Source organism: Chenopodium quinoa, unplaced genomic scaffold (genome assembly GCF_001683475.1).
Source record: "Chenopodium quinoa cultivar QQ74 unplaced genomic scaffold, ASM168347v1, whole genome shotgun sequence".
NCBI lineage: Eukaryota > Viridiplantae > Streptophyta > Magnoliopsida > Caryophyllales > Amaranthaceae > Chenopodium > Chenopodium quinoa.
This window is the reverse complement of record NW_018743893.1, coordinates 1057016-1081241: the sequence shown is the minus strand read 5'-3', so window position 1 is coordinate 1081241 and position 24226 is coordinate 1057016. Positions and strand designations below refer to the sequence as shown.

The following is a 24226-nucleotide window of genomic DNA, read 5'->3' as shown; positions in this document are numbered from 1 at the left end:
CGCCACTATTTCCTTTCAACCATCAGTTATCTCCATGGCTTATATATACTTCCCAATTCACCTTTCTTAATCCCCACCTGGTTGTTGTAGTCTATCCAGTCTTATTATGGGTTCTTCTAGGAAACAATTAATCTCATTGGGCATGGATTTGCGGTTTCTTAAATTAATTCCTGTCTCATCACCCAAATACTTCATATTGTGGCTATGATAATCTCTAATGATTGCAAGTGTGACAGTGTATTGCTTGATTTTTCATTGCATGGTTAATAATATCTCTTAAACATCTTTGGTAAGTAAATGTTTGGGTCACATGGTGTAAGCCCCAAGGGCCACATGCCCAAATTCTTTGTACCAATCAACAGTCCCTAAACAAATGTGCAAGTGACTTTTTGTTTGGTTGGCACAGGGCACGCGTTGTATCTACAAGGATGTTTCTCCTTCGCAGTTCAAATTTACAGCTAATTGCATTGTTTTAAATTTTTCAACCTCGTCTGAGCTAAAAAGGAGGAACTTTAATTATCCAGAATTGCTTCCAAAATTTATCCACTGTTAGGAGGATTATGTTCTCTTTGTAGCAACCACAATTAGCCAATTTTTACCGTGTAATGGCCAGTAGAAGTGTGAGCCTATAGTATTTCATTCTCATCATTTGTTCTCCTAATCAAGGTTGTAATAATTTTCTATGCATCTTCGATTTGCTATCCATATTTTGCGGTACCAACTTATTTCATTCGGTGTATAGTTCAGTGGCGGACCCAGGAATTTCCGACTGGTGAGTCACAATCGATAACCAAATATGTAAAAAAAATGTTTTACCAACCAAATAATAGTACTAAAAAATACATCCAAAAACCCAGAAACCATATATCCTCTGTTCGTGTACCCTCTTTCTCAGAAGCAAATCATCAACCAGTTTCAGTGCAATGGAGAATGAACAAAAAAAAGCAGCGACTTTTTGAGCTTGAGATGGGAGGAGAGAGAATGCAATTAAAAAAAAATACTACAAAAGCATTTTTCGAGTTTTCATACTTTGAAAGCGTTTCAATAAATCATTATCACTAAATCTAACAAATAAGTCAATCTCAAGAAAAGTGACTTAAACTATCATTCAATAATTTACCGTATATACCATTCCGCAACCTTTTTTTTTCTTTACATAAGACTTTTTATTTTATTTTTTACATAAGTCATTAATAATGAAAACATTCATTCCACACTTACAGTCGCTATCAGAAGGATCAATGTAGTCTTAGTATTAATTTATTACAATACTAGTCTTAATAATATTCTAGTTTTTTATTTAGTAAATCAGTAATACAAAAAATAAATTAGATATTTAACTAAAATCTCTAATAACCTAACATTCTAAATTCTAACACCAAAATATTAATATTACACACAAAACAAAAATCTCAATATATACAAATAAATTAAAAAATTATCAATTATACATTAATTATAAATTTAAAAACCCGAATACTTTTCCTTGGGTTGGTATAATCAAGGCTGACCCATCCCTTCTTGTCTTTATCCAACTCAAAGATGGGCCAAGCCACAAGTTTCAGAACAGAGCCAGGCTAGTCGTCTTTTAAGCCCAAGACCTCGGCAAGCATATGTGCAGTAAGCAATAGCGCCCAATCATGACATTTTTTTTAAAAGGAAAAACTTAGTTTTTTTTGGGCCCTGGTGAGTCACTTGACCCACTAGGCACAAGGCCAGGTCCGCCTCTGGTCTAGTTTGCCACCACCTGAGCATGTAGCCACCACCAACTGGTCTAACTCATTTCAAACAAGTATATATGGACAAACCAACATAAGCTCTTGCAAGAATGTGACTTCAAAACAATTTATAATAAAAAAATATATGTCTTATGCAGTAAACAATCTATTTTAGGCAGTAGAAATATCAACTTCAAATAACAAAACACGGTGGTGATGAATTTGTCAATCAATAATTTGGTAAAATCATTTTCAATGAGTAAAACAAAATTTCATTGGCCTGGTATGCATAAATTAATGCTCAGCAATTAATATTTAAAGTATTGTTTTTACCTTTTTTTTTTCACTGCTTAATGACTAAACTAGTTTTTAGTCCCAAGCAATGCCCCGAGGTGCTGCAGTAATTCCATGATTGAAATCCTTATTTATAATAAATTTTTAAAAAAAGACAATTAATATCGTAATAGCTTGGTTACTAACAATATAGTTTTAAAATCTAAGGTCGTGGGTTCAAATCTACTATAAGTCATATTTTTAAGCACGTGAATGAAATACTCGATTGATTAAGGAAGGTGCCACGTGGCACATAAGCTTCATTAGGAACACATTTTAATTTATAGTATAAATTTTAGATGATCTGATGAGTAGAATTTTTTTCTTGCAATTTCAATAGTACTCCGTATTACACTATGATTGACCGCCATGAGAAACATGCCCTCTCCTTACTTTGTTAATGTCTATACTCCTTAATATTTCGTAATTTCGTTGTATGGTGAGCATATAGTTTTATTTCATTACTTTGTGAAAACGGTCTCAAAAATTATTTCCTAAACTTGACACTTGTATAATATTTTCTTACAGATTTTTGCTCATGGTATTAAGTTTAGTCTTTAACGATTTAATATTGCATGGTAAAACAATCTTTCTCCGTTTCTTCAATATAAATAGGCGAAGTGTGTTCTGAATTATATGATACTCTGATCCCTCCATATTTTATTAGTTAGCCTGCTCCACTTTCCTTTTGTGGCTGTATTTTATTACTTAGCTTGCTCCATTTTTTTGAAAACTTTTCACAATATTTTACTAATTATTCTCCTAGTGGACCCCCTAACTATCATACGAAGTACTTTAATATTTCCATATTCTCTCTCCTCCCAACTATTATACTTTATTCTTCCACCAATGACCCCACTTCCTTCATATTTTATTATTTTCTACTATTTCTCCTAAAACTCCGCACATGGAGAAATGAAGCAAGTAATAAAATATGGAGGGTGTACATTTTTTATCATGTATATAATAATACTCATATATTTGCACGACTACACTTTTTCTCAACACAAATTCAACTATGCATAAAATAGGATTTTTTTTAAAGAGTAGATTCACTTTAAACTAAACCATTAGAATATTTTGTTGGTTGCTAATCAATCGATTCTTGTCTCTACCGTTGAAACTTAAATTTTATTTTTGTCTAACTTAAACATATAAACTCCACAACCTTACCTCTTTCAAGTACTCTCTCCATTTCTGAAAGATGTACCAAAATAGAATGTATTTTCAAATACCAGTTCAAAGTTTGACCACGAATTCCTCAATGATAAAAAATTAAAGTTATTGACGATTAGAGACGCATTAATAGATGTGAACACATAAATGGGTATAACAAAAGAAAGCAAAGATGTAAAAAAAATGACATATGCTAAGTTTTTTAGGCTTGGGGTTCAAACTTTTCCAAATTTAGAGGCAACAATTACAATTAGCTTTCAAGAGTAACCATACCATATATTAAGGTAATAATAAAAAGACCAACAAGTCAGCATTTTATGGTATAAACCTTGAAAATAAAGTTCATTATGAGCGAAAAATTGACAATAATAAACAACCAAAGAATTTTAAATACTCTCACCCGAGAATTAGGGTCTATTGCTCTCTCATGGTGGTTGATATATGAGTGACTCTTAATACCTTTTAATTTATAACTAATATTTGGCTCGGTCCTATGAATTCTTGATGGATTCGGGTTCAAATCTCTATTTTGTAAATTGATGTATATATTCCTTATGGGATACATCGGGCGTATTTTGAAGCTTATAACACTTAATGATGGGCCACAAAAAGAAAGTTACCAAAAAGCAATGCACCACATTTGTATTTTCATTGTCAAATCATAAAAGATCCAAAAGATATAATGCAAGAATAGTAAACAATAATTGAGAAGATATCAAAACAACACTGTTAGTACTTTTACTAATTTATTTTTAACCAATAAACACAACACAAAAATAGTCACGATTAGAAATGTAAACAGATATTGTCGAACAAAAGCACTAAAAAAAATTCTCCAACACACCCTCAAATGTCTTTAAATAGATGAAAGCAAATTTCCATTATTGTCAAGAATTGCCTTTCGTCAATCAATCAAAAAATTAAGATAATGGACAATGAAAGATTGTTGAGCACAAAAAACCCAAGCTCCTTTAGAAAGTGACTAGTGTGTATTATTTGTCCTTGAATAGGAAGGTATATTATTGCCAATTGCCAATAGTTTGGTTATGTGGGAGATGTGGGACAATGAAAGAAGTTGCAATAAAATCAAACTTCTCTTTGAAAATGACATCACCGAAATATAAATTTCTTGCAAAGTTTTGTTCCTTTCTTTCTTCTGTTTTTATGAATTGACTTCTCAGCCTTTCATCATCACACATGCATTTTACAATCTACTCTAAACTTCTCCTCTAATTCCATTTTTTTGTACACACGGGCTCTAATCTTACACAAGACAAAAACAGATCAACCGAGTTGAGAATGAATATAAATTTACACCCGAATGTATGATAGATACTAAATAGTCGACGAGTTAAATTCTTTGTGACTGTTTGTTTCAAGTGCAATACTACTGTACTTGATTAGCAAGATGAGTTGTTGGAAGAGTTCGAGACAACCTTAATTCCTTCTCTCTCACATGTGTAAAAAGCAAAACAAAAAAAAACCACATCATAGAATAAGAACTTATACTTCATGTAGAAGAGTATACTATAATCAAATAAACAAACACATTTGAGAGGGTTTATATAAGAAGATGGTAGGTCCATTTAAGTGAAATGACATTTTTACCCTTGTTCATCATGTAGGTCCCACCCACCTTAGAAAAAACCTACATATTTGAGTAGGATGGTGCAACCCCATAACCCCACTTCCCATATTTGTACACCTGCAGAATGGAACAAAATTGATTTGGTTTCACTGACCCTAATTTATGGACTTTCTTTCTACATTTGCACCTTCAATATTTAAATTACAAATAATATTTTTTTTAAAATAAAAAAAATAACAAAATAAAAATATTTTTTAGAAGAGAGAGAAAGTCACAGTCAACTGGGCAGAGGACAAGAAGAAGTCACATTCTGTTTTGTCTGTGATGGAGTAAGTTACGTACAACCACCGGTGAGATTAGCACTGCCCGTAAAATTAAAACTGACCGAACTGCCCGACCCAGTTTACGCCTTTCCTTTTGCCGCCTGGCGGGTCCGCTTTCACCACTTCATTTTTTTTTCTCCACCCTTTAATTTTTTTTTTATTATTATTATAATATTTTTTTATTTATATTTATAATTACCTCGAAAAAACTGGGTTTTTATTTTTTTTCTCTCTCCTCGAATTTGATTTTCTCTCTCCTCAATTTCTGGGTAGATCGGCGATATTCTCTCCTATCGATTTTCTCTCTCTACTTTCGGATTTTTCTCTCTATTTCTCTCTCTTCTTATCTGTATCTCTCTCTAGTTTTTGGATCTGGAGATTTTCAGCTTCAATCGGATCGATTTATTAGGGTTTTTGCTATTTTTATATAATATTATAAATTACAAAGTATCAAACCCTAGTTCGGCGATTAATTTGGGGGAGGAGAAGGGGGTTTGGTTTGATTTATTTGAGGAAAAGATAAGATCGAGTTTTGGAATTTGGAGGTGGTTTTGAGAAATTTGTGGGTATCGAATTTGTTTTTAGGAATTAGGGTTTGAATTGATGTTGATCGAAGAAGGGAAAATTGGGGAAAATGCTAGGATATGCTTGGGTGGGAGGCCGGCGGCGGGAGTAGGAAAAGGATTCGGCACATGCGGCCAGTTTTAACATCAACCGGTGGTGTAGCTGCTGCTGTTGATGATTCTGGTGCGGTTGTTGTTGGTGGTTCGTCTTCAACCAGTTCCTTTGTCAAGGTATGCCAAAACCCTTTTTTTTAATTGATTGTGTGATTGGTTTTTTGTTCGATGATTGTTTTCAGGACTTTTCGGTTTCGTTTGTTCGTAGCTTGATGTGTTTTGCGTGATACGGCGATCCGGGGTTTCGAGTTATTGAATGACGGTGATGTTTTTGGTGTTAGAGCGCTTAGAGATCGATAGGATAAGGCGGGGTTGGATTGGATTGATAAGAGATTGTGGTTGATACCGGGTGGGGGTATTGATATATGTCGCAACCATTCCGAAGGGTAGATGATTTTTGGAGAATGGATTGAAATGTTGAATTGGTAAAATGCTTGTTTTTGATTTCGAAGTGCTACTAAGTTGTGGTTGCTGCCTTGCTGGGTAGCAATTGCTTAGAAAACGAGTTCATGAAATGTAGGTGCAATTTGTTGGAATTGTTATCATGTTGGTTTTATTTGGCGGAGAATGGTTGAAGAACAAGGATTAAGCCAATTGATTTCATTGATATTTCGTGCTTGGAATGTAACAAAACAATGTGCAGCTTGAAATCAGTTTTTAGATGTTATTTAGAGGAGAAAGGGGGTGTCTTTGGTTGTGTTTTCACTGGATCATCAGCTGAATCTTCATTTTCATTCAGCTTATGCTGAGCATTGTGTTAGGCTATTCATATTTCTCCTGTTTCCTGTTCCATGTAGGACCCTCTACTGCTTTGCTTTCACTGTTGTCATGTTTGGGTTAGAAAGGGGGAGCTTGTTCTCTCCCCCTCACACACTAATTTGGAAATTTGGGACAAGGAGGCGAAAGAATTTTGAGTCCACTTTTTCCAACCTCTATTATTTGAGCAAAAGTTTAATTCTTGATGTACATCAAATTATTTTCTATTCTCATGGATTGAGTTTCACTGGCTTCATTGGGGCAATTACAGCACGTTCTGTAAAACATGTTATTTTCTATATTGTAAGTTTGTTTCTATAGGATCATCATTTCTTTTGGCTGAGAAAAAGCTCTTGTAAATACAATGTTCTGGTCCGATTGAAAGAATGGAATCATCCCTGACCATATTAGATCCCTTTCCGAGAAACTATAAGTCTATTGTGAAAGCTGGACATCTCGATTATTGCCCCGTTTGGCCTGGCCAGTGAATTTTAGTACTTATTCATTCTTTAACAGATACCTTGTTAAGTATTGAATCTAGAAGTAGGTGCTAACATCAGGATCAGATGACCCAATTGGGTTTCCTCAAAAAAAAAAAAAGATAACCAATTGGGTTGTTCAGGATAGTGTAGCCATGACTTATTTACCTCATTACAGACTACTTTTGTGAGGTATCTCAGCTATATGAGCAAAAAAAAAGGAAGAGTAGGATACGCACCATCAGCTGTGTTATCTTTCATATTTTTTGCTGCCTATACTAGCTATAAGTTCTGTCATCTTGTTAGCATACTTTCTACCAATTTTGTGCTTCCCTAACAAGCGGCCAGTGCTTTCATCTTACTAGTCTTGATTGTGAAGTTTCCATATGTATTTTAGCAATTTACTTTGGTTTGTTGAGAGTTTTTTTGGAGGTGAGAGAAACGTAATGATAGTATGCATGATTACAAATATCTAGTTGTTGCTCTCATTGGGCTAAGTTTATAGAAGGCTTGTTCCTTGCTATCCCAGGCAAATAGTAATTGGGAAAGAAGATTGTTGCAATGTTGTGCTAAAAGCTTGTGGCTCTTGAACCAGGAGCGATTGTACTGCATTGATGGGGGTGCTGTGAGGTCGAAGTTTTGCAAGAATTTGGACATTTTAAAGGAGACCGTAACCACTACCTTTGAAGGGGTTGTCCAATGCATAGTTTGGATGATGTAAGGAAGAGTATCTAAGGCATATACTTATATAGGCATTTTTTTCTCTCTTGTTTGAGCCTATCCGTCCTCTTAATGTAAATGCTGCATTGCCTTCCCTTAATTTTATTTTATTTAATTTTAACTGTTGCATCTCATACTCATTGTAAGCAGCAATGTGGCTTTGCTTTTTGTTGAGATGGTGATGAATTAATTGTTTGTCTTTGAGGTAAAAATATATTGGCTGAATTCTTCTTCCTTCAGTGATGAATCTTTCGCTGTGTTTGATCTTATGTCATTCTGGAATTCTTAGTTTTTGCAGTGTTATTAGCCATTGTCCTTGCCAATTTTACTTTATTTTTGTCTACAGAGTTCTTGCTACTTTCATAATATATATAGTAATCTGTTGCCATTTCATTTTATAACAATAGCTTCTAATGTTTTGCAGGATGTTCGCAAGATAAACGTTGGCGATTGTGCTCTCTTTAAACCACAACAAGACTCCCCACCTTTCATAGGAATTATTCGTTCATTAGGGTCTGACAAAGAGAATAACTTGCAGCTTGGTGTAAATTGGCTTTATCGGCCTGCAGATGTCAGGCTTCTGAAAGGCCTTGCACCAGAAGCTGCGCCTAACGAAGTTTTCTACTCGTTTCATAGGGATGAGACTCCTGCTGCATCCCTATTACATCCGTGTAAAGTTGCATTCTTGCCAAGAGGAGTTGAACTTCCTTCAGGGATATCTTCATTTGTGTGTCGACGAGTTTACGACACTGCAAACAAGCGTTTGTGGTCGTTGACAGATCAGGATTATATTGATGTACGTGTCAATGTAATTTTTTGGCTGCTGAAGTGCTGATATTTTGCCCCTTGATGTGTCTGTTTCCTTTCTTTCCGTTGCTCATTATTTTTTTGTTTTCTTCAGGGTCGGCAAGAAGAAGTAGATCAACTGTTACGTAAAACTCAATTAGAAATGCATACAACGGTTCAACAACAAGGTGGTCGCTCTCCAAAACCAGTGAATAGTCCGATGTCAACATCACAGTTAAAACACAGTCCTGATAGTGTGCAGAATAGTACTACCATTTACCCTTCTCAATCTAAGGGAAAGAAAAGGGAGAGAAGTGATCAATCCTCCGAGCCTGTGAAGCGTGAGCGCTCCTCAAAAGCAGATGATGTAGATTTCAGTTTACCGAGAACAGAAGGCATGTTGAAGTTTGAAATTGATAAAATAACCGAGAAAGGGGGGCTTGTAAATTCTGAAGGGGTCGAGAGATTAGTCCATCTTATGCAGCCTGACAAATCTGAGAAGAAAATGGAGTTAAGTTGTCGGTCCTTGCTGGCGGGTGTGATAGCTGCAACAGACAAGGTTGATTGCCTAAACCAGTTTGTGCAACTTAGAGGCTTGCGAGTCTTGGATGAATGGCTCCAGGAGGCCCACAAGGGTAAAATCGGTGATTCCAGTAGCCCCAGAGATCAGGATAGATCGGTTGAGGACTTAATTTTGGTTTTACTTCGAGCGTTGGACAGACTCCCAGTAAATCTTAATGCATTGCAGATGTGTAACATTGGCAAGTCTGTGAATCATCTGCGGTCACATAGAAATTCAGAAATTCAGAAGAAGGCACGGAGTCTAGTGGATACATGGAAAAAGCGTGTGGAGGCTGAGATGAACATTAATGATTCAAAGTCTGGTACCAGTCATGCTGTTTCTTGGCCAGCTAGAACACGTAATGAAGCTTCTCAGGTTGGGAATCGGCATCCCAGTGGCTCCTCAGATGCTACCATGAAGAATTCTATTTCACAACTCTCTTCATCAAAATCTGCTTCAGTTAAGCTGGTTCAGGGAGATGCTGTTGCTAAATCACCATCTGCATCAGCATCTCCAGGAGCCGTGAAATTAGCCTCATCACCTGCATCTACAAGTGCTAGCCTTAGGGATGGACATCTCAGAACGTCTTTTGTTAGTGGCAGCTCTGAACTTCCTCAGTCAGCAGCAAGAGATGAGAAAAGCAGTGGTTCTAGTCAGTCTCATACCAACAGCCAGTGTTCGAGTGACCATGCCAAAAACACAGGGCCTTCTGTTAAAGAAGATTCAAGGAGCTCCAATTCGGGATCAACTAGTTTGAATAAGAGTTCAGGAAGTGCTTCCAGGCACCGAAAATCTGCTAATGGGTTGCAGGGTCTGGCTGTTTCTGCCGTCCAGAAGGATGGTGGATCTAGCAGAAACTCTTCTGTGATGAGGGTCTCTGTATCGGAAAAGTTACAGCAGCAGCCAGTTACATGTGAAAAGGCCATGGATGTTCCCGTTTCTGACAGCACCAACCATAAGCTAATTGTGAAAATCAGCAATCGGGGCCGCAGTCCTGCACAAAGTAATGGAGGATCTGTTGAGGATCCTACTTCCACTAATAGTAGAGCTTCATCTCCTGTGCTTCCTGAGAAGCATGGACAATTAGATCACAGTTCAAAAGAAAAATCTGATGGTTTTCGAAATCATGCCCCATCAGATGTGAACACTGAGTCTTGGCAAAGCAATGATCTTAAAGATGGGATGACTGGGTGTGAGGAAGGGGATGGATCTCCAGCTACGGGTCCAGATTCTGGACGTACAACTACTGATGAAGCTGGAAAACCAACTGATGTTACGAAAGTTGTGTCATCAATCAAAAGTGAGATCAAAACAAGAAAGTCACTTGATACTTCGTTAAGCTCTATCAATGCTTTAATTGAAAGCTGTGCCAAGTGCTCTGAAGATAACACACCCATTTCTGTTGGAGATGATGGCATGAATCTGCTTGCTAGTGTTGCTGCAGGGGAAATTTCGAAGTCAGGTGTGGTATCACCCGCACAATCTCCTCAGAGGAGCACTTCTTTGGTTGATGAATCATGCCGGGACTACAGTAATAGATCAAAGCCTAACGGTGATGTATATGCTTCGATAGGGGACAAAAACCGCCCCAGTGTTGCTGTCGTTGCTGAAACTCAGAAACAGAATGTCACTCCAGGTGTTGTATCGGTCCATCACGAGGATTCAGGTGACCGGTCGAGGATTTCTGGCAAGGATATGCTGAACAATGTGGAAGCTTGTTCAAAATCTGACAAGAAAACTGATGAAGGCGGTGCTACCATTTTTGCCTCTCTGTTGGCTACTTGTGCAGTCAGTAATGAAGGTGCTGAACAAGCTCTTGAATCCAAGACAGGTGTCAAGGATAACAGTAATGTGCGTACACCCAACAGAAGAGAGGGTGTAAGTAGCTGTTCAGCTACTGAAGACAAAGTTAACGATGTCTCTCTGAAGGAGCGTATCCGTATTAGGCCTGCTGAAACACCACCAGCCCCTTCAGCAGATGTTGATGAGAAGGCCGACGTGAAAAGCTGTCCAAAAGGTGCAACAGTTTCTCCACCTGCGTCTGTTGCATCCACAACTGGAAGGAGTATGGGTGACCTTGGTGCCGAAATTATGAATGGTAAAATTGTAGCTGCCAAAGAAGAGAGTCAGAATGAGCATCCAGTTGCAAGTCAGGGACATGGTGTTGGCCTGGAAGTTAAGGATAAGGTTAAGGGTTCATCTTTGAATGACGAGTTTGAGAAAAAAGCTCTCAAAGATGCTGCATTATGCCCTCCTACTGATGACGACAAGAAGCAGGCCAGTCAAGGGCTTCGAAGCAACATTGTATTGGAGCAAAAATCACATGCTGTAGCAGTGAAAGTGGATTCAGCAATTACCAATGAGAAGCCAGTCATGGTGTCAAATGAAGTTAAATCTGAAAAGGCTGAGGGTGTTGCTGTCTGTGGTCTTGCCAGTCAGGCAGGGAAAAGGATTCTAGACAAAGAGAGTGGTTCTTCTGTACCCGAGAAAGAAGGTGAACATGAATTGTGTGGTGCTGATGTAGATCTGGACAGAAGCTGCAAGGATCAAAATTCAGAAAACAAAGATGCTCCTGCACAGCAGTGTGACATTTCAGGTACACAAGTAAGCTGTACTGCGGTTGCTTTATCAGAAGCAGAATTACATTCTAATGCAGAAAGAGCTAAATTGTCTAAAATGGATGAAGAGAGTAAAGAGAATAGTGTATCCGCCACAGATAATGTTTCCTTGCCACCTGCTTCACGAGGTCCAGATGTGGATACAAAGCTTGGATTTGATTTAAACGAAGGCTTTAATGTTGATGAAGGGAGGAATGGTGAGCCTGTTAATTTGGGTTCTGGTCCGTACCCAGATATTGTTTGTTCAGTCAGTCCCGTGCAAATCCCTGTTTGCTCTGCATCATGTGGTCTACCAGCTTCAATTACTGTTGCTGCAGCTGCTAAGGGACCCTTTGTTCCTCCTGATGACTTGTTGTGGAATAAGCGGGAACTTGGATGGAAAGGTTCAGCAGCCACAAGTGCATTTCGTCCAGCTGAGCCCAGAAAATCCCTTCTTCCTGATTCTCCGGCTCCCAGACCAGCTCGGGTTCCTTTGGATATTGACCTTAATGTGGCCGATGAAAGTGGTGGCCAGGAGTTCAATGTTAGAAATAATCCTGTATGTGAGCTTATGACTACTGCATCTTTGCGTAGCTCTGGAGGTCTTGATCTTGATCTTAATAAAGTTGATGAGACTTCAGACATGACCCATGTGGGACGGCACATGACTAGCAACACTCAGAGAGTTGAAGTCTCAACTCAGCATGTAAAAGCATCAACTTCCAATGTTTATTCTAATGGTGGAGGAAGTGGTAAGAGGGACTTTGATTTGAATGATGGGCCAGCGGCTGAGGAATTACCTGTTGATCCAATTCCATCGCGTCAACTTAATAGTGGGAACATTCCTCTACAGTCACCTTTTGGGCCCAGAATTAATAGCTCTGATACAGGGAACTGCTTTTCTTGGTATCCTCCTGGAACCAGCTACTCAGTAAGTATGATGCCATCAGCTTTACCTGATAGAGAAGCTTTTTCACTTGTTGGGATTGGTGGAGGTCCTCAGCGTGTTGTCGGCGGTCCTACCACAGCTTTATCATTTAATCCTGATGCCTATAATGGATCAGTTTTATCATCATCTCCTGCTTTGCCTTTCCACCCTGCCCCTTTTCAATATCCAGTCTTGCCGTTTGGGACCAGTTTTCCTCTGCCAACGTCTGCCTTAGCTGGTGGGTCTTCTGGATACATGGACCCAACTGCTGGTGGGCGCATTTCAGCTATCCCTTCTCAATTGGTTGGAAATGCAGCAGCAGTGTCCTTTCAGTATCCTCATGCATATGTTGTTTCTCGGCCTATTCCAGACACCGGTAATAACTCTGTTATTGGGGGCAATCATATATGGGGAAAACAAGGTCTAGATCTTAATTCTGGCCCAGGAGTTTTGGACGTTGAAGGGAGAGATGAGTCACTGCCAATTGTATCAAGGCAGGTCTCCACCATCAGTTCACAGTCCCTTGCAGACGAGCAAGCTAGGATGTATAGCATGGGAGGCGGCCATATGAAAAGGAAGGAACCTGAGGGAGGATGGAATATAGATAAGCTTAACTTCAAGCAATCGTCATGGCGATAGAATCACATGATGTTACCATATAGTGACCCCTTGTATAGTGACCCTTGAAAAATGGATGTTGGTTTAGCTATGTAAGTCTCCCTTCTGATTTTATGTTCAATTTTTTGAGCTTGATCAGTGTAATAAGTTATCTTCTGGCTAACTTTCTTTTACCCATTTTGTTCATTATATACATTTTTTCCCTTGTGAAAGCAGTGATGTTTGCATAATTGCCATGATACAGTTTCTGGTTTTCGCTCAAAAGGATTATTTTTTAGTTAATGGACTGCTTGTTTGTGGATAACTGTCATTTGTTTGATGTAGGGAAAAATATCTTATACGATATCTTGAGCATGATGTATATTGTTTGTCCATTGTACAGATCGTTTGTTGTTTGCTGGAACCTGCCTTATCTAATTTTTTTTTCTCTTTCAATTTTTTTTGGGGTTTGTTCCAGTTTGTAGAAGATGGACCCAGGCTAACTACCAAGAAGTCATCATCTAACTCTCGTCATGAAAAGGATGGGTGGTAAGTGAGTATACTGGTGTGTTCATAACAATCATAAGTCTCCGACCTCTCCCATCTCCTGCTGTACCAATTCAGTTTACTTGAAAAAAAGAAAAAAAAGTTTGGGGTTCTGCTATTCAGTCTGTGAATCTATCCTCAGGTGGCTATTGGTCAGTTTCTTCTGTAGATAGTTGAAATTATTGAGAAAAATGCCTGTTATACAAAGCTTCAATAGCTTTGATACCATTCGTTTCTTTTTCAACCTCCCAGCGGAGGGAAGTTGAATTTGTTTACTGCTCTAAGCAGAAGTGTTTGTATGTGCATTTTTCTTAATTTATCCATTCTTTCCCTAGTATCTCTCATTTTACTACATATAACTTGTTTTTCTTGCTCCAAAATAGCTGTCCATCTTACTATTGGTATTACAGGATTTTGTATAGTGTGCCGCTTCTTTATAAGTATTTCCTCTAGACTCAGCCGCGTCAAAGTGAAGTGAATTATCGTAAATCACTGTGGTGGGTGTTTTTTGGTCGATTTCTGCATTTGTTTCTCACTGATTGTGTAGTTGTGCCCTGCATACCCGGAGCTTTGCTTTTGTTTTGGCCTCCATTTTTTAAGCTGAAATATATCCTTTTGTCAGATCTGCTACTCTGTTGAGAGTAGTTGATTTCAGTTCAGTTGCGGAAGCCTGTCAAGTAAGCAGTGCTGTGGTATGCTGCTTTATAATCTGAAAACTTCCTGCACATGGGATGGAGGTGCAAGCTTGATAAATGCACCTTCATTTTTTTTTATTTTTGAAAGGAAAGGTACGCATAGTGTAAGGGCCCCCCCTCTTGATATCTGGACCATGCCAGCACCTTGTAGGCTAGGGCTTCAATTAATTTTGTTTTGACTTCTCCTGGTCAAAGACTTAAAGACCCCCATATATATTAAGTTAGTGAGCAATACATGCTCATTTGTGTTCCGGGTTGGGTTTACCCGTGAGAGATTAGACGTTCCGGATTGGTAGGCAAGTTCGTCTTACCTGCCTAAAATTTGTGTATGTGTGATTGTAATATACTGATAATAGGTTCATGTTTGCTCTGCGTCTGCAAGCCCTTTGGTGTTGTAATATTAATGGTCACAGGTGCAAGATGTTACTTAGGTGCTCAGTCGTTTCCTTCTCTAATTGGACAGGAGAATTTTTTCTAATATTAATATCTAGGTCCTTATGTTAAAATAAAGTTTATTACGTTCAGTGGCGGACCCAGGAATTTCTGACCGGTGAGTCACAAACTCACAATCGATAACCAAATATGTAAAAAATTTTTTTTTTACCAAAATTCCCAAAAAAAATTACTTACAAAGATCATCCAAATAGAAAATTTACAAGATTACAATACTAACTAACATTTAACAAGCTTAAAATTGACAAGACTAAAATTAACAAACTAATAATTTTTTTTTTTTTTTTTTTTAAAAAAAAAGACTTAGAAATTTTTTTGGGCCCTGGTGAGTCATTTGACCCACCAGGCACAAGGCCAAGTCTGCCCCTGATTACGTTTAAGTAAAAGTCACTGTGTTATATTAATGGTCACAAAAGATTAATGCATTGTATAATGACAGTGTTAATATGCCGGTCAATATGAATAATAAACGACAATATGTTTAAATTAAGATAGCTATGTTTAGCATAATGTTGGATGACTCGTGTGGTTCTCATGCCTAATATTCCCTTTATTTTCTAATGTTAGTCCAGTTTACGTATATTGATGCAAATCTTTGATTGCAAATATCTTTAATCTTACACTATCAAAAATTATAAAAATTAGGTATTAATAAAGTACTCATCGTGATCCCGTAAAAAAAAAAAGTACTCATCGTGATTAATAAAACTAGATTTCATGTCTGTCTGTTTTTATATAGGGAGAAATTTAGAAGATTCTCTCTAATTTTTTAATAGTCAAAAGGTTTTAAATGAGACTAACATTAGAAAACGAAGAGTATGATATTGTCGAGAATTAGGTCCACATACGTTTTATGGAGTAATAAAGGTGACTTGTTAAAATTAGGGTTATTATGTTTAGCATAACGTCGGATGACACGTATGAACCTCAAGTCCATAATAATCTAATTGTGAATCAGGTTTACACATGTTTTTTCCTAAGAAATTTTGTGTTTTGGTTATTTAATTGTGATTATCTGATAATAATGAGTGGGGTGTTCTGATAATAATTCCCTCCTAGCTTTAGACGAACCATATTTCAAACAAAAGACCATGGATCAACAATATTTACCACGCTCTTTTCGTTCTCTAGATAATAGCTTGCCCGTGCAATATTCAAGGCTCGGTTCAAGTTTGGGTTTGGGTCTATATCTTAAAGAGCCAAGTCTAAGTTATGTTTGGCTCAATTTGACAATACGTGACTTGACAAGCATAAAACTTTAAATGGCACAGTTTCAAAAGAACGGAGAGATTGTATTATAATTTATAATAATATTAGGGCAACTAACGCGCGCTATAGCTAGCCACATTTGGAATCTCTTTCGGTTTAGTCTTGCATCACAAATTTAGTCATTGAAATATATAAACAATTATATTTAAGTATATAAATGTTCACGCACTATTTTTAAGTGTTAAAAAAAAGAGGTAATTATCATTAATGAGAGCAAATAAATAAATAAATATTTTAGATGGTATGATTGTCCAAATATTATTCATTAGTACATATGAATGAGGAATTGAGGATATATATGTAAATACACATTTTAAAGGGTATTATTGACATATCACTATTCATAAGAGTAATCTTGTACTTTTTATAAGGTAGAGATTCCATACAATATTTTACCATTATCATATATGGCTTCTATAGGCTTCTTCTAGACAAATAGTGCAAGTATTAGCGGAGCAAAAAATGTCTTGGAAAATTCTTAATGGTACCCTTGTACTTTCGATTTTTATTGATTCAATTGACTTGATCACATCACATCAATGATCTTTTGTGAACCAAACGTTAAATTTGCTTTCTTTAACAAAAGAAAGTTGGTCTATTAAGTAGCTACAAACTTCTCTTGCTCTGCTAGTCTCCTCTAACGATATGCCTTCCCCCTGTCTTCTCTCTAATAGAGCCATCATTGGCGCTGCTTTTGACCAGCCACCACTCTACTACTCTAAACTCATTGCCTCCACGATCATTCAATCATCTTTCCCTAATCTGCCATCACTAGCATATTCTCCGGCCATTTACACCGCCATCTACAACTCACTCGAGTCAGTAATCAATTCGAACTTCAAACGTATGGTGTAAGATTTGGTGCTTGGTAAGGTTACGTCAGGACTACAACAGCTTACGGCCTTACGGGTGACTATGAAACAATGGCAAGAGTAGCGTAGGTTAAGTGGATATTTTTTATATGTTCCTCAAACTACGACTTATTCAAGCATATAAGAGCCAAATTAACCGCTCGTATTCTGTACTCTTTCTTAACATTTTTCCATTTCAAAAAGTTTCAATTACACTGGATCATTACAATAACAACTTAATTAAACAATATTAGAAGGTTGTGTTTAATTATTTGTAAGTTTATAATAAAGTACCAGAACAAAAATACTAGAGAGTATACAGTTTGGTTAAAGGCGAATTTTATCAAACTTGAAAAAAAAAGGTTTAATGGACCGGCACAGGACAAACCTTGCCATAGATACCGAGCATGTGCTTGAGCCTGGACTGGCATAGTCGACATGGTGTTGCATGTGGCTTGACCTGATTTGGCCTGCAGGCCGATCTTCCTAGATTAATACAAGTCCTGGAGTATTATCTAAACAGAAGGTGAACAACACATGTAAAGGAAGTGATCATAATATCAAATACAAGTATTGAATTTCCAGTTACTACAGAGTACAAGCTAAGAAATTACAGCAGCTGTAATAAACACTGTAAAATGCAAAACTTTCACTAGAAAACAGGCAGGAGATGTTGAACATCATTTGTTTAATTTTGTTGGGGAGGGGGCGCTAATTAGTATTGTTTTTCCTAGAGATAACAACTATGATCATCTAAAACCAATTAATTAGGATTTAAATATCACAGAGTGCATTTACAGGGAGTAACATGTTGCAAGACTAGACTACTATCGACAGCATCTACATATGACAAAAGTCCTGGGACGGGGGAAGTGGTGAAGATGTCAGTGATGGCCTGTTGGCTGAACGTGTGAATATCTGCGTCAACTGGTGAGAAAGCCATACTTGTCAAGCAACAAATTCATTTGAAACACATGAAGCTCCTTCGACCACAGATATTCCTGCAGACATGGATTAATTTGTTAAATGTTTTTCAATCCCATAATCCCATATATCCTAAGCTACATAAAGCTATATACTTGTATATAGACTATAGTGATTAAAAACTCTATTGCTCTATTGCCTATTTGCCTATCACTACTAAATCAAAGTCTTGGGTTTTTAATTTTTTATGCTATTTGAATCAGAGTAGATTGACAAGAATACAAAAAAGCCGCAGTTCCCTCACCAAAAAAAGTTAACACATAATGCAGCCAAACTTACCAAGCAAGGACGCCTTTAAGTGACAACTATTGAAGAGGCACAGCCTAGTGTATATAATAATGCAGATGAGACTGCTTTTGGTAAACACAGGATTGATTATGCATGCGCAAATTTTTGTTTAGGATATTATGCACATGCACATTCTAACTACTCTGGATTGCGGGAATTACGATTCAGTTAATCCGTGACTCAATCATAGTACATATATGAACTATAAAGTTGTAACAACATAATACAAGAGAGAGGGGCACTCACATTGCAAACCCTCGCCTTGGCTTCTTTTTCTTCTCCTTTTGTTTCTGAGGCGGCTTGATGACTACTTTGATTGCAGAATCAAAAACCGCTTTCACATTCTGTAAAATGTACAATGAAAAAAGAATTCGATAAGGTTAAAAATCAACACAAGCAGAAAGTCACACTGATGAAGAGGCCTTGCTCAACGGGAATGTCAGACTACAGAAGATCTGACCAGGCGACCACAAAGCATAAGCCATACATCATGTCTAATGCATGACGAGAGTGCTCAATCTAAAGGAAAAACAAAGTCAGTTCAAATAGCTTATCCATACAGCATCAATTTTGTCCATTAGTAACCGGAAGTTAAGCTGATCAAGAGCAATAGCTTCAGAAGCATGAAATTTTTGAGTCATGAAATCTTTTACCTGGGTTCTCTACAAGTTAGTAGTTCATTAGGGCTTTCCACATAAAATGTGGTCTATTATGCTAATTGATTAAGATACAGCAGAGCATATACAAGCAGAGAGACTTTGTTCTATGAGAGAAAAAAGATGTTGAGTGATGGTTAAGATGTGTAGTAGTCATAATGTAACAAGTCTGTGAGTTGCGTCTTTAGGGTAGGTGGGAATACTTTTGATTGGGAAATACTTTGTATGAATTACCAATTGATAATTTGTCCAAAAGATATTTCCTACGGTTTTTACCACTATTGTCAATTATTTGTCATTGTGGTTGCCAACTTGCCATATAGTACACGTATTGATGGAATTTTCGTCCATGGCGATCAAAACTCCCAACTATTGACAAGATTTTTTTTTTCACATATATAGTTTCGAGATTACTTAAGAGTAATGAACTAATGACACGTCACTATTCTAAACTCTCTATATGCAAATACATACAGCTCATATTGTCTTCAATAGAAGAATAACAGAAAGAAATGCACATGCACGTACTCATGCAGTGTTGTAATTACTAAAAACTAGAAAACAATCACTCAAAGAACAAGTGAAAGTATTCTTTGTTACCTGTTGAGTCTTGGAGCTGCACTCGATGTAGTATAAAGCACCAATCTGCTTACGGAGTTCCTCACCCTAGATGAACAGGATATGCAAATCTTTATTCATACAATTCAAAAAATTCAATGTAAGAGTTGAATACTGATAGATGACAAGAGATTGCACCTCTGTTGTGCTAACTGGAAGTACTCCAGGATGATCAGCCAAGAAATGCTTGTCCCCACGAAGATCTGGGAGCACAATTGGGAAATTGTTCAGTCAGAAAGATAGACCAGAAAATAAAAAGAAGAAGATTAAACACAACTGACATTTATTGGAATATTTTTGTGCAAGGAAGATGGAGTGGACTGACAGGACACAACTCTATTCATGCTTAAATCACTTCCTCTTGTATGTGGTCCAAAAGTCTTCCAATACAGCAGTTACACTAAGAAAGAAGTGCAACCCGCTCACAACCCTGAACATATAGGGGACTTTTGGAATTGACTCTACATAAAACTAATTAATCTTATTGATTAATATCTAAATGGTTGCACCAAGTAAGCTATACCACGGTTACACTAGAAAATCTGGGTGTGATCAAAGAGTTCTGACGCCCAAAAGAGGGAAAAAGCAAAGTCGATCAGCAGGTAAAAATAAGAGCTCTGACACCCAAGGGAGGGGAAAGCAAAGCTGATCAGCAGGCAAAAAAAAAAAAAAAAAAAAAAAAAAAAAAATTCCTCTGTTTTTTTTAGTTGCAACACTTTTATTTTTACGGTCTCCTAGGCAATTTTTGAAAGAGGAGAGAGATAGAGAGAAAAAATAAGAGGGACCCATGTGGATAGGAGAGATAGCGCGAAAGAAATGTTAAAAATGAAAAGTGTTGCAAGTAATCAACAATTTCCAAAATAGGAAAATGTTGCAACTAAAAAGGAACGGAGGAAGTAGAAACAACAACAAATGTTGTACTTGCAGAGGCAAAGAGTAAACCCTTTGCAAAGAAGAACAATTACACTAACTATGTGCGAGCTCACACAAACATACGCATAAAAGAGCCAGCAATTACTAGTGAAAAAATTTTAGTTCCAAAAACATAGATTAACTTAAAAGTACACCAAGTAATGAACCGTGGTAACATATTTCAACATGTAAAGAGACTTTTCAGATATGAGCATTAGAATTTAAGAACACTGCATGTATTAAGGATATCTACCACTATCACTAGCTCACAGCTACACCAGCAGATACCCTACAGAGTATTCTAACAACAACCAAAGTTCCAATCTACGAACCACAAATATAACGATGAGTCAAATGAAGGTTCATTACTCTGTCGATTCTATCAAGCTATAAAGCAAAGGTTTATGGCACCATACAACAGAATGGATCAGAAATTAACTATTATATATATAAAAGTAGTTGTCTTACCCAATTTGGTGCCAACCAACACCAACGGTACTCCAGGAGCATAATGCTGAAGTTCCGGGACCCACTGATCAAGAAATTGTGTGTTAATATCTACATAACCAATGAAAATAAATACAGCACAATAACTAAATATCCACTGTACTAACATAACTATAAATCTATAATGCCTTCAATCTACAGTAACTTGGTGAGAATGTACCTTCTTTTGCACATTCTCGTAGCTCGCACGGCTGACCAATGAGAAAGCCAAGACAAAGACATCAGCCCCTCTGTAGCTCAAAGGTCTTAATCTGTTGTAATCCTCTTGTCCTATAAAACAATTCAACAACGAAACATTAAACTCGGGGTTCTTAAAATGGTATGTATAACCAAGTTGATCATGATATGATTACAGATTACATTTCTAGTTAAAGTAATCTGAAGATATTTGTAGCAATTGCAACCAGTATTTTAACACGAAAGATAGTGATCACCGATAAATGGACTAAACGGACTCACCAGCAGTATCCCAGAGGCCTAAGTTCACAGTGGTACTTTCCACAACCACATTAGCACTGAAATTGTCAAATACTGTTGGGATGTAATCCTGGTTACACAAAAATAAACTCATAAATCCCTAATTAAACAATATATTCACTGACAATTAAACAATGAAGCCAATTAAACAATGAAGCCAATATGTGAGACCTCTTAAAAGAAAGACTGAAACGTAGTCCACTATACACCCGGCATAGCCACATAGGTATGTACACGATACACCTAAGGCTAATTTTCGGCTTATTTGCTCATTCGGAAAGTTAGGTACACTCAGGTAACTTTTAGGTTAAGAAACCAAGGTAAAGGCAAACTTAAAAAGCTGCTATACCCAGAAAAAGGCATATTGAATTAATATGAAATCAATAAAAAGCAGTCAAAAAAAAATCCAAAAAAAAACTCATAAATTGAAGAACCCAGATAAGAAAATTGACAACTTACAGTAGGAAATTTGTTACTAGTGTAACAAATTAACATACAAGTTTTTCCAACAGCTCCATCTCCAACTGTCACACATTTTATGAATCTTGAAGCACTTGCAGCCATTTTCAGCACTCAAATTTGAACACTCAGAAATATTTTGCAGAAAATAGATACACAATCTTACAATTCAACAAAAAAATTACTAATTTTTGAGCAAAGATTTTGATATTTTATGAAATGGGTATTGTAAAACTATATATTGGGTATATAATTGAATGAATGAGAGGCAAAGTCACAAGAATCTCACTCAATTCATCACAACAAAAACACTCACACTCATTTTAATTGTTGTGTTTTGCTAGCTGTTTAACAAGCATTTTTTGGGGATTTATTTTTTATTTTTTTTGGGAGTGTTGATAATAAAGATTGGCTCACCTGCTCACCCAGAAAACCAAAAAACACAAACCCAACATTTCTAAATTAAAATAAAGATGATTTCTTTCTTTAATTTGCATCTAAAAAATTAAAACTTTAGTTGTTTGGCTGTATATATTGAAGTGTGAACTAGAAAGCTGCCTTTTTTATATACTTATTTCAGCTTATTATTTTGTTGAGAGAGAAAGAAATAAAGAGGAGTGTATTTATTGATATGGGATGGGCTGCTGTGACTAACGGTGTTTGTGTTTGCAACCGCCAAGGAAGGAGGACGGTTGATCCGTGATGCCCCAAATTGTAAACTTTGTTTTCTTTCCCAAGCTAAGAGATGTAGCTTTGTAGGCGAGATTTTATTTCATGTCTTTATACGGTGTATATATGGCGCCTTGTATATGATGGCGGCTTTAAATTGAACTGAGTATGGTAGGTGATATTAGTATAAAATTGTGAATTTGTGATTACATTATTCAATACTATACATTAATACATAGGATTTAGACTAGAAAATTTTGTCAAGAATCATTTAGTATTAATGACTTATTGAGATGATTTGTTAATTGGACACTTTTGTACTCTATTTAGACATTGTACAATAGTTTTAATGCACGGACAATGTCCTGGCTTAATAAAGATATTTTACATACAATTTTTTCTAATTCGCATGTGTTAAGTAAGAATTATATATTCCAATTCAGAAGATTTTAAGTTCAATTTTATCAATACACTGTCTCATTTTTTAAAAAAAAAATAGTGTTTTGTGAGACGTATTTTCTAATATGGAGAATAGACCAATAATTAAAAGATAATGACATGTGACAAATTTATACTCAAAAACTCTTAACATATTAGTATATCCAACATAGTAGCTAGGGTTGCTATAAGATTGCTAAAATTTTCATAAATGGAAGCTTTAAATTTATATTTTAATTCTTAGGAAAAATATATATATATATATATATATATCCTAATACTTTTTAGACAAAATATGAGTGTACAACTTAGTTGTAAAGTGGACATTTATTTATATAGTTAGGTGGGGAGCTTTATTGCCAAGGTTTCTAAAGTTCTAATGCTTAACATTAAAAGGAACTTAGAATTGTATACAGTATATTGAATTGGTAGTAGTTGATTACTTCATCGATTAATTCTATTTATTATGTTTACTTGTACTTATGGCTAATTAGGCAAAATCAATTTTAGGCTCGTAGAAACTCTTAATTGTTATGATAGACATTGATGCTTGTCGGTAATCGATCACATATTAATTGTTGAAATACTTTGCAAAGTTTTAATGTAGATGTTCGATACAATCAATTGATGAAGTAGTATTTTTTTAATTTTTTTTTTTAACAACCTATCTATTTATCTAATACATCGTTGATTTCATTCTTAATGGAATAAAGCCGTAAAGTAGTTTTAAAATATAAATTTCAACTATTGGAGGAAAAAGCCTCCAAATTTAGTTTTTGCTTTGAGTTTGTTAAATTAAAGTTACTAGAAGTATGCTTTTTTATCTATCGACTTTTTAAATGTACATAATTACTTTGATTGTGCTAACTAATTACACGTCTACTCTAATAATAAACAACTAGTTTGACAAATAAGGGGCCAACACTTTGTACACATTGATGGTAACGTACCCTAATATGAAGCTCCAACATACCACAATAACAAAAGAAAAAACGCATGTGTTTAACACAATAATGGAAAGAACAAGGACACACACGTAGGGGTGTCCTTAAGCAATATAACTAGGAAAGGGTGATTAATGATGTGTTGATATTAGGTACAAAAGGGACACTAATCGAAAGGCATGCTCATCACTTTGACACTTTTGTAATTGGCAACCTTGGC

General features: G+C 36.4%; 2 protein-coding genes across 4 annotated transcripts; one reads left to right on the top strand and one right to left on the bottom strand.

The window, feature by feature from the left end:
- The first annotated feature begins 5345 nt into the window (after positions 1-5345).
- LOC110686692 lies at positions 5346-14138 on the top strand. Of its 3 annotated transcripts, XR_002504280.1 has the most exons (5): positions 5346-5932; positions 7646-7767; positions 8195-8566; positions 8672-13353; positions 13719-14138. XR_002504280.1 is itself a non-coding variant. In XM_021863297.1 (3 exons), the coding sequence occupies exons 1-3, from the start codon at positions 5783-5785 to the stop codon at positions 13280-13282; spliced, it is 5133 nt and encodes a 1710-aa protein (XP_021718989.1). In that variant the 5' UTR covers positions 5346-5782; the 3' UTR covers positions 13283-13516. The 3 variants fall into 3 exon arrangements, 1 of the variants encoding a protein (XP_021718989.1); XR_002504279.1 differs by lacking the exon at positions 7646-7767 and having other exon boundaries at positions 5347-5932; XM_021863297.1 differs by lacking the exons at positions 7646-7767; positions 13719-14138 and having other exon boundaries at positions 8672-13516.
- A 3456-nt stretch (positions 14139-17594) lies between these two features.
- LOC110686691 (rac-like GTP-binding protein 3) lies at positions 17595-22789 on the bottom strand. The gene is made up of 8 exons (XM_021863296.1): positions 21956-22789; positions 21479-21566; positions 21180-21289; positions 20981-21044; positions 19739-19803; positions 19583-19648; positions 18573-18670; positions 17595-18055 (listed from the first exon to the last, which is right to left on the bottom strand). The coding sequence occupies exons 1-8, from the start codon at positions 22058-22060 to the stop codon at positions 18016-18018; spliced, it is 636 nt and encodes a 211-aa protein (XP_021718988.1). The 5' UTR covers positions 22061-22789; the 3' UTR covers positions 17595-18015.
- Positions 22790-24226: the final 1437 nt, after the last annotated feature.

Bases quoted from the DNA above. Each gene is read 5' to 3' on its own strand.
- LOC110686692 (XM_021863297.1), top strand. From the start codon at position 5,783: ATGCTTGGGTGGGAGGCCGGCGGCGGGAGTAGGAAAAGGATTCGGCAC. The intron at 5,933-8,194 runs GTATGCCAAAAC...AATGTTTTGCAG, and splicing joins CAACCAGTTCCTTTGTCAAG to GATGTTCGCAAGATAAACGT. The intron at 8,567-8,671 runs GTACGTGTCAAT...TGTTTTCTTCAG, and splicing joins CAGATCAGGATTATATTGAT to GGTCGGCAAGAAGAAGTAGA.
- LOC110686691 (XM_021863296.1), bottom strand. From the start codon at position 22,060: ATGGCTGCAAGTGCTTCAAGATTCATAAAATGTGTGACAGTTGGAGAT. The intron at 19,649-19,738 runs GTGCAATCTCTT...CTGTTCATCTAG, and splicing joins TTCCAGTTAGCACAACAGAG to GGTGAGGAACTCCGTAAGCA. The intron at 18,671-19,582 runs GTAACAAAGAAT...TACATTTTACAG, and splicing joins GCAGCTCCAAGACTCAACAG to AATGTGAAAGCGGTTTTTGA.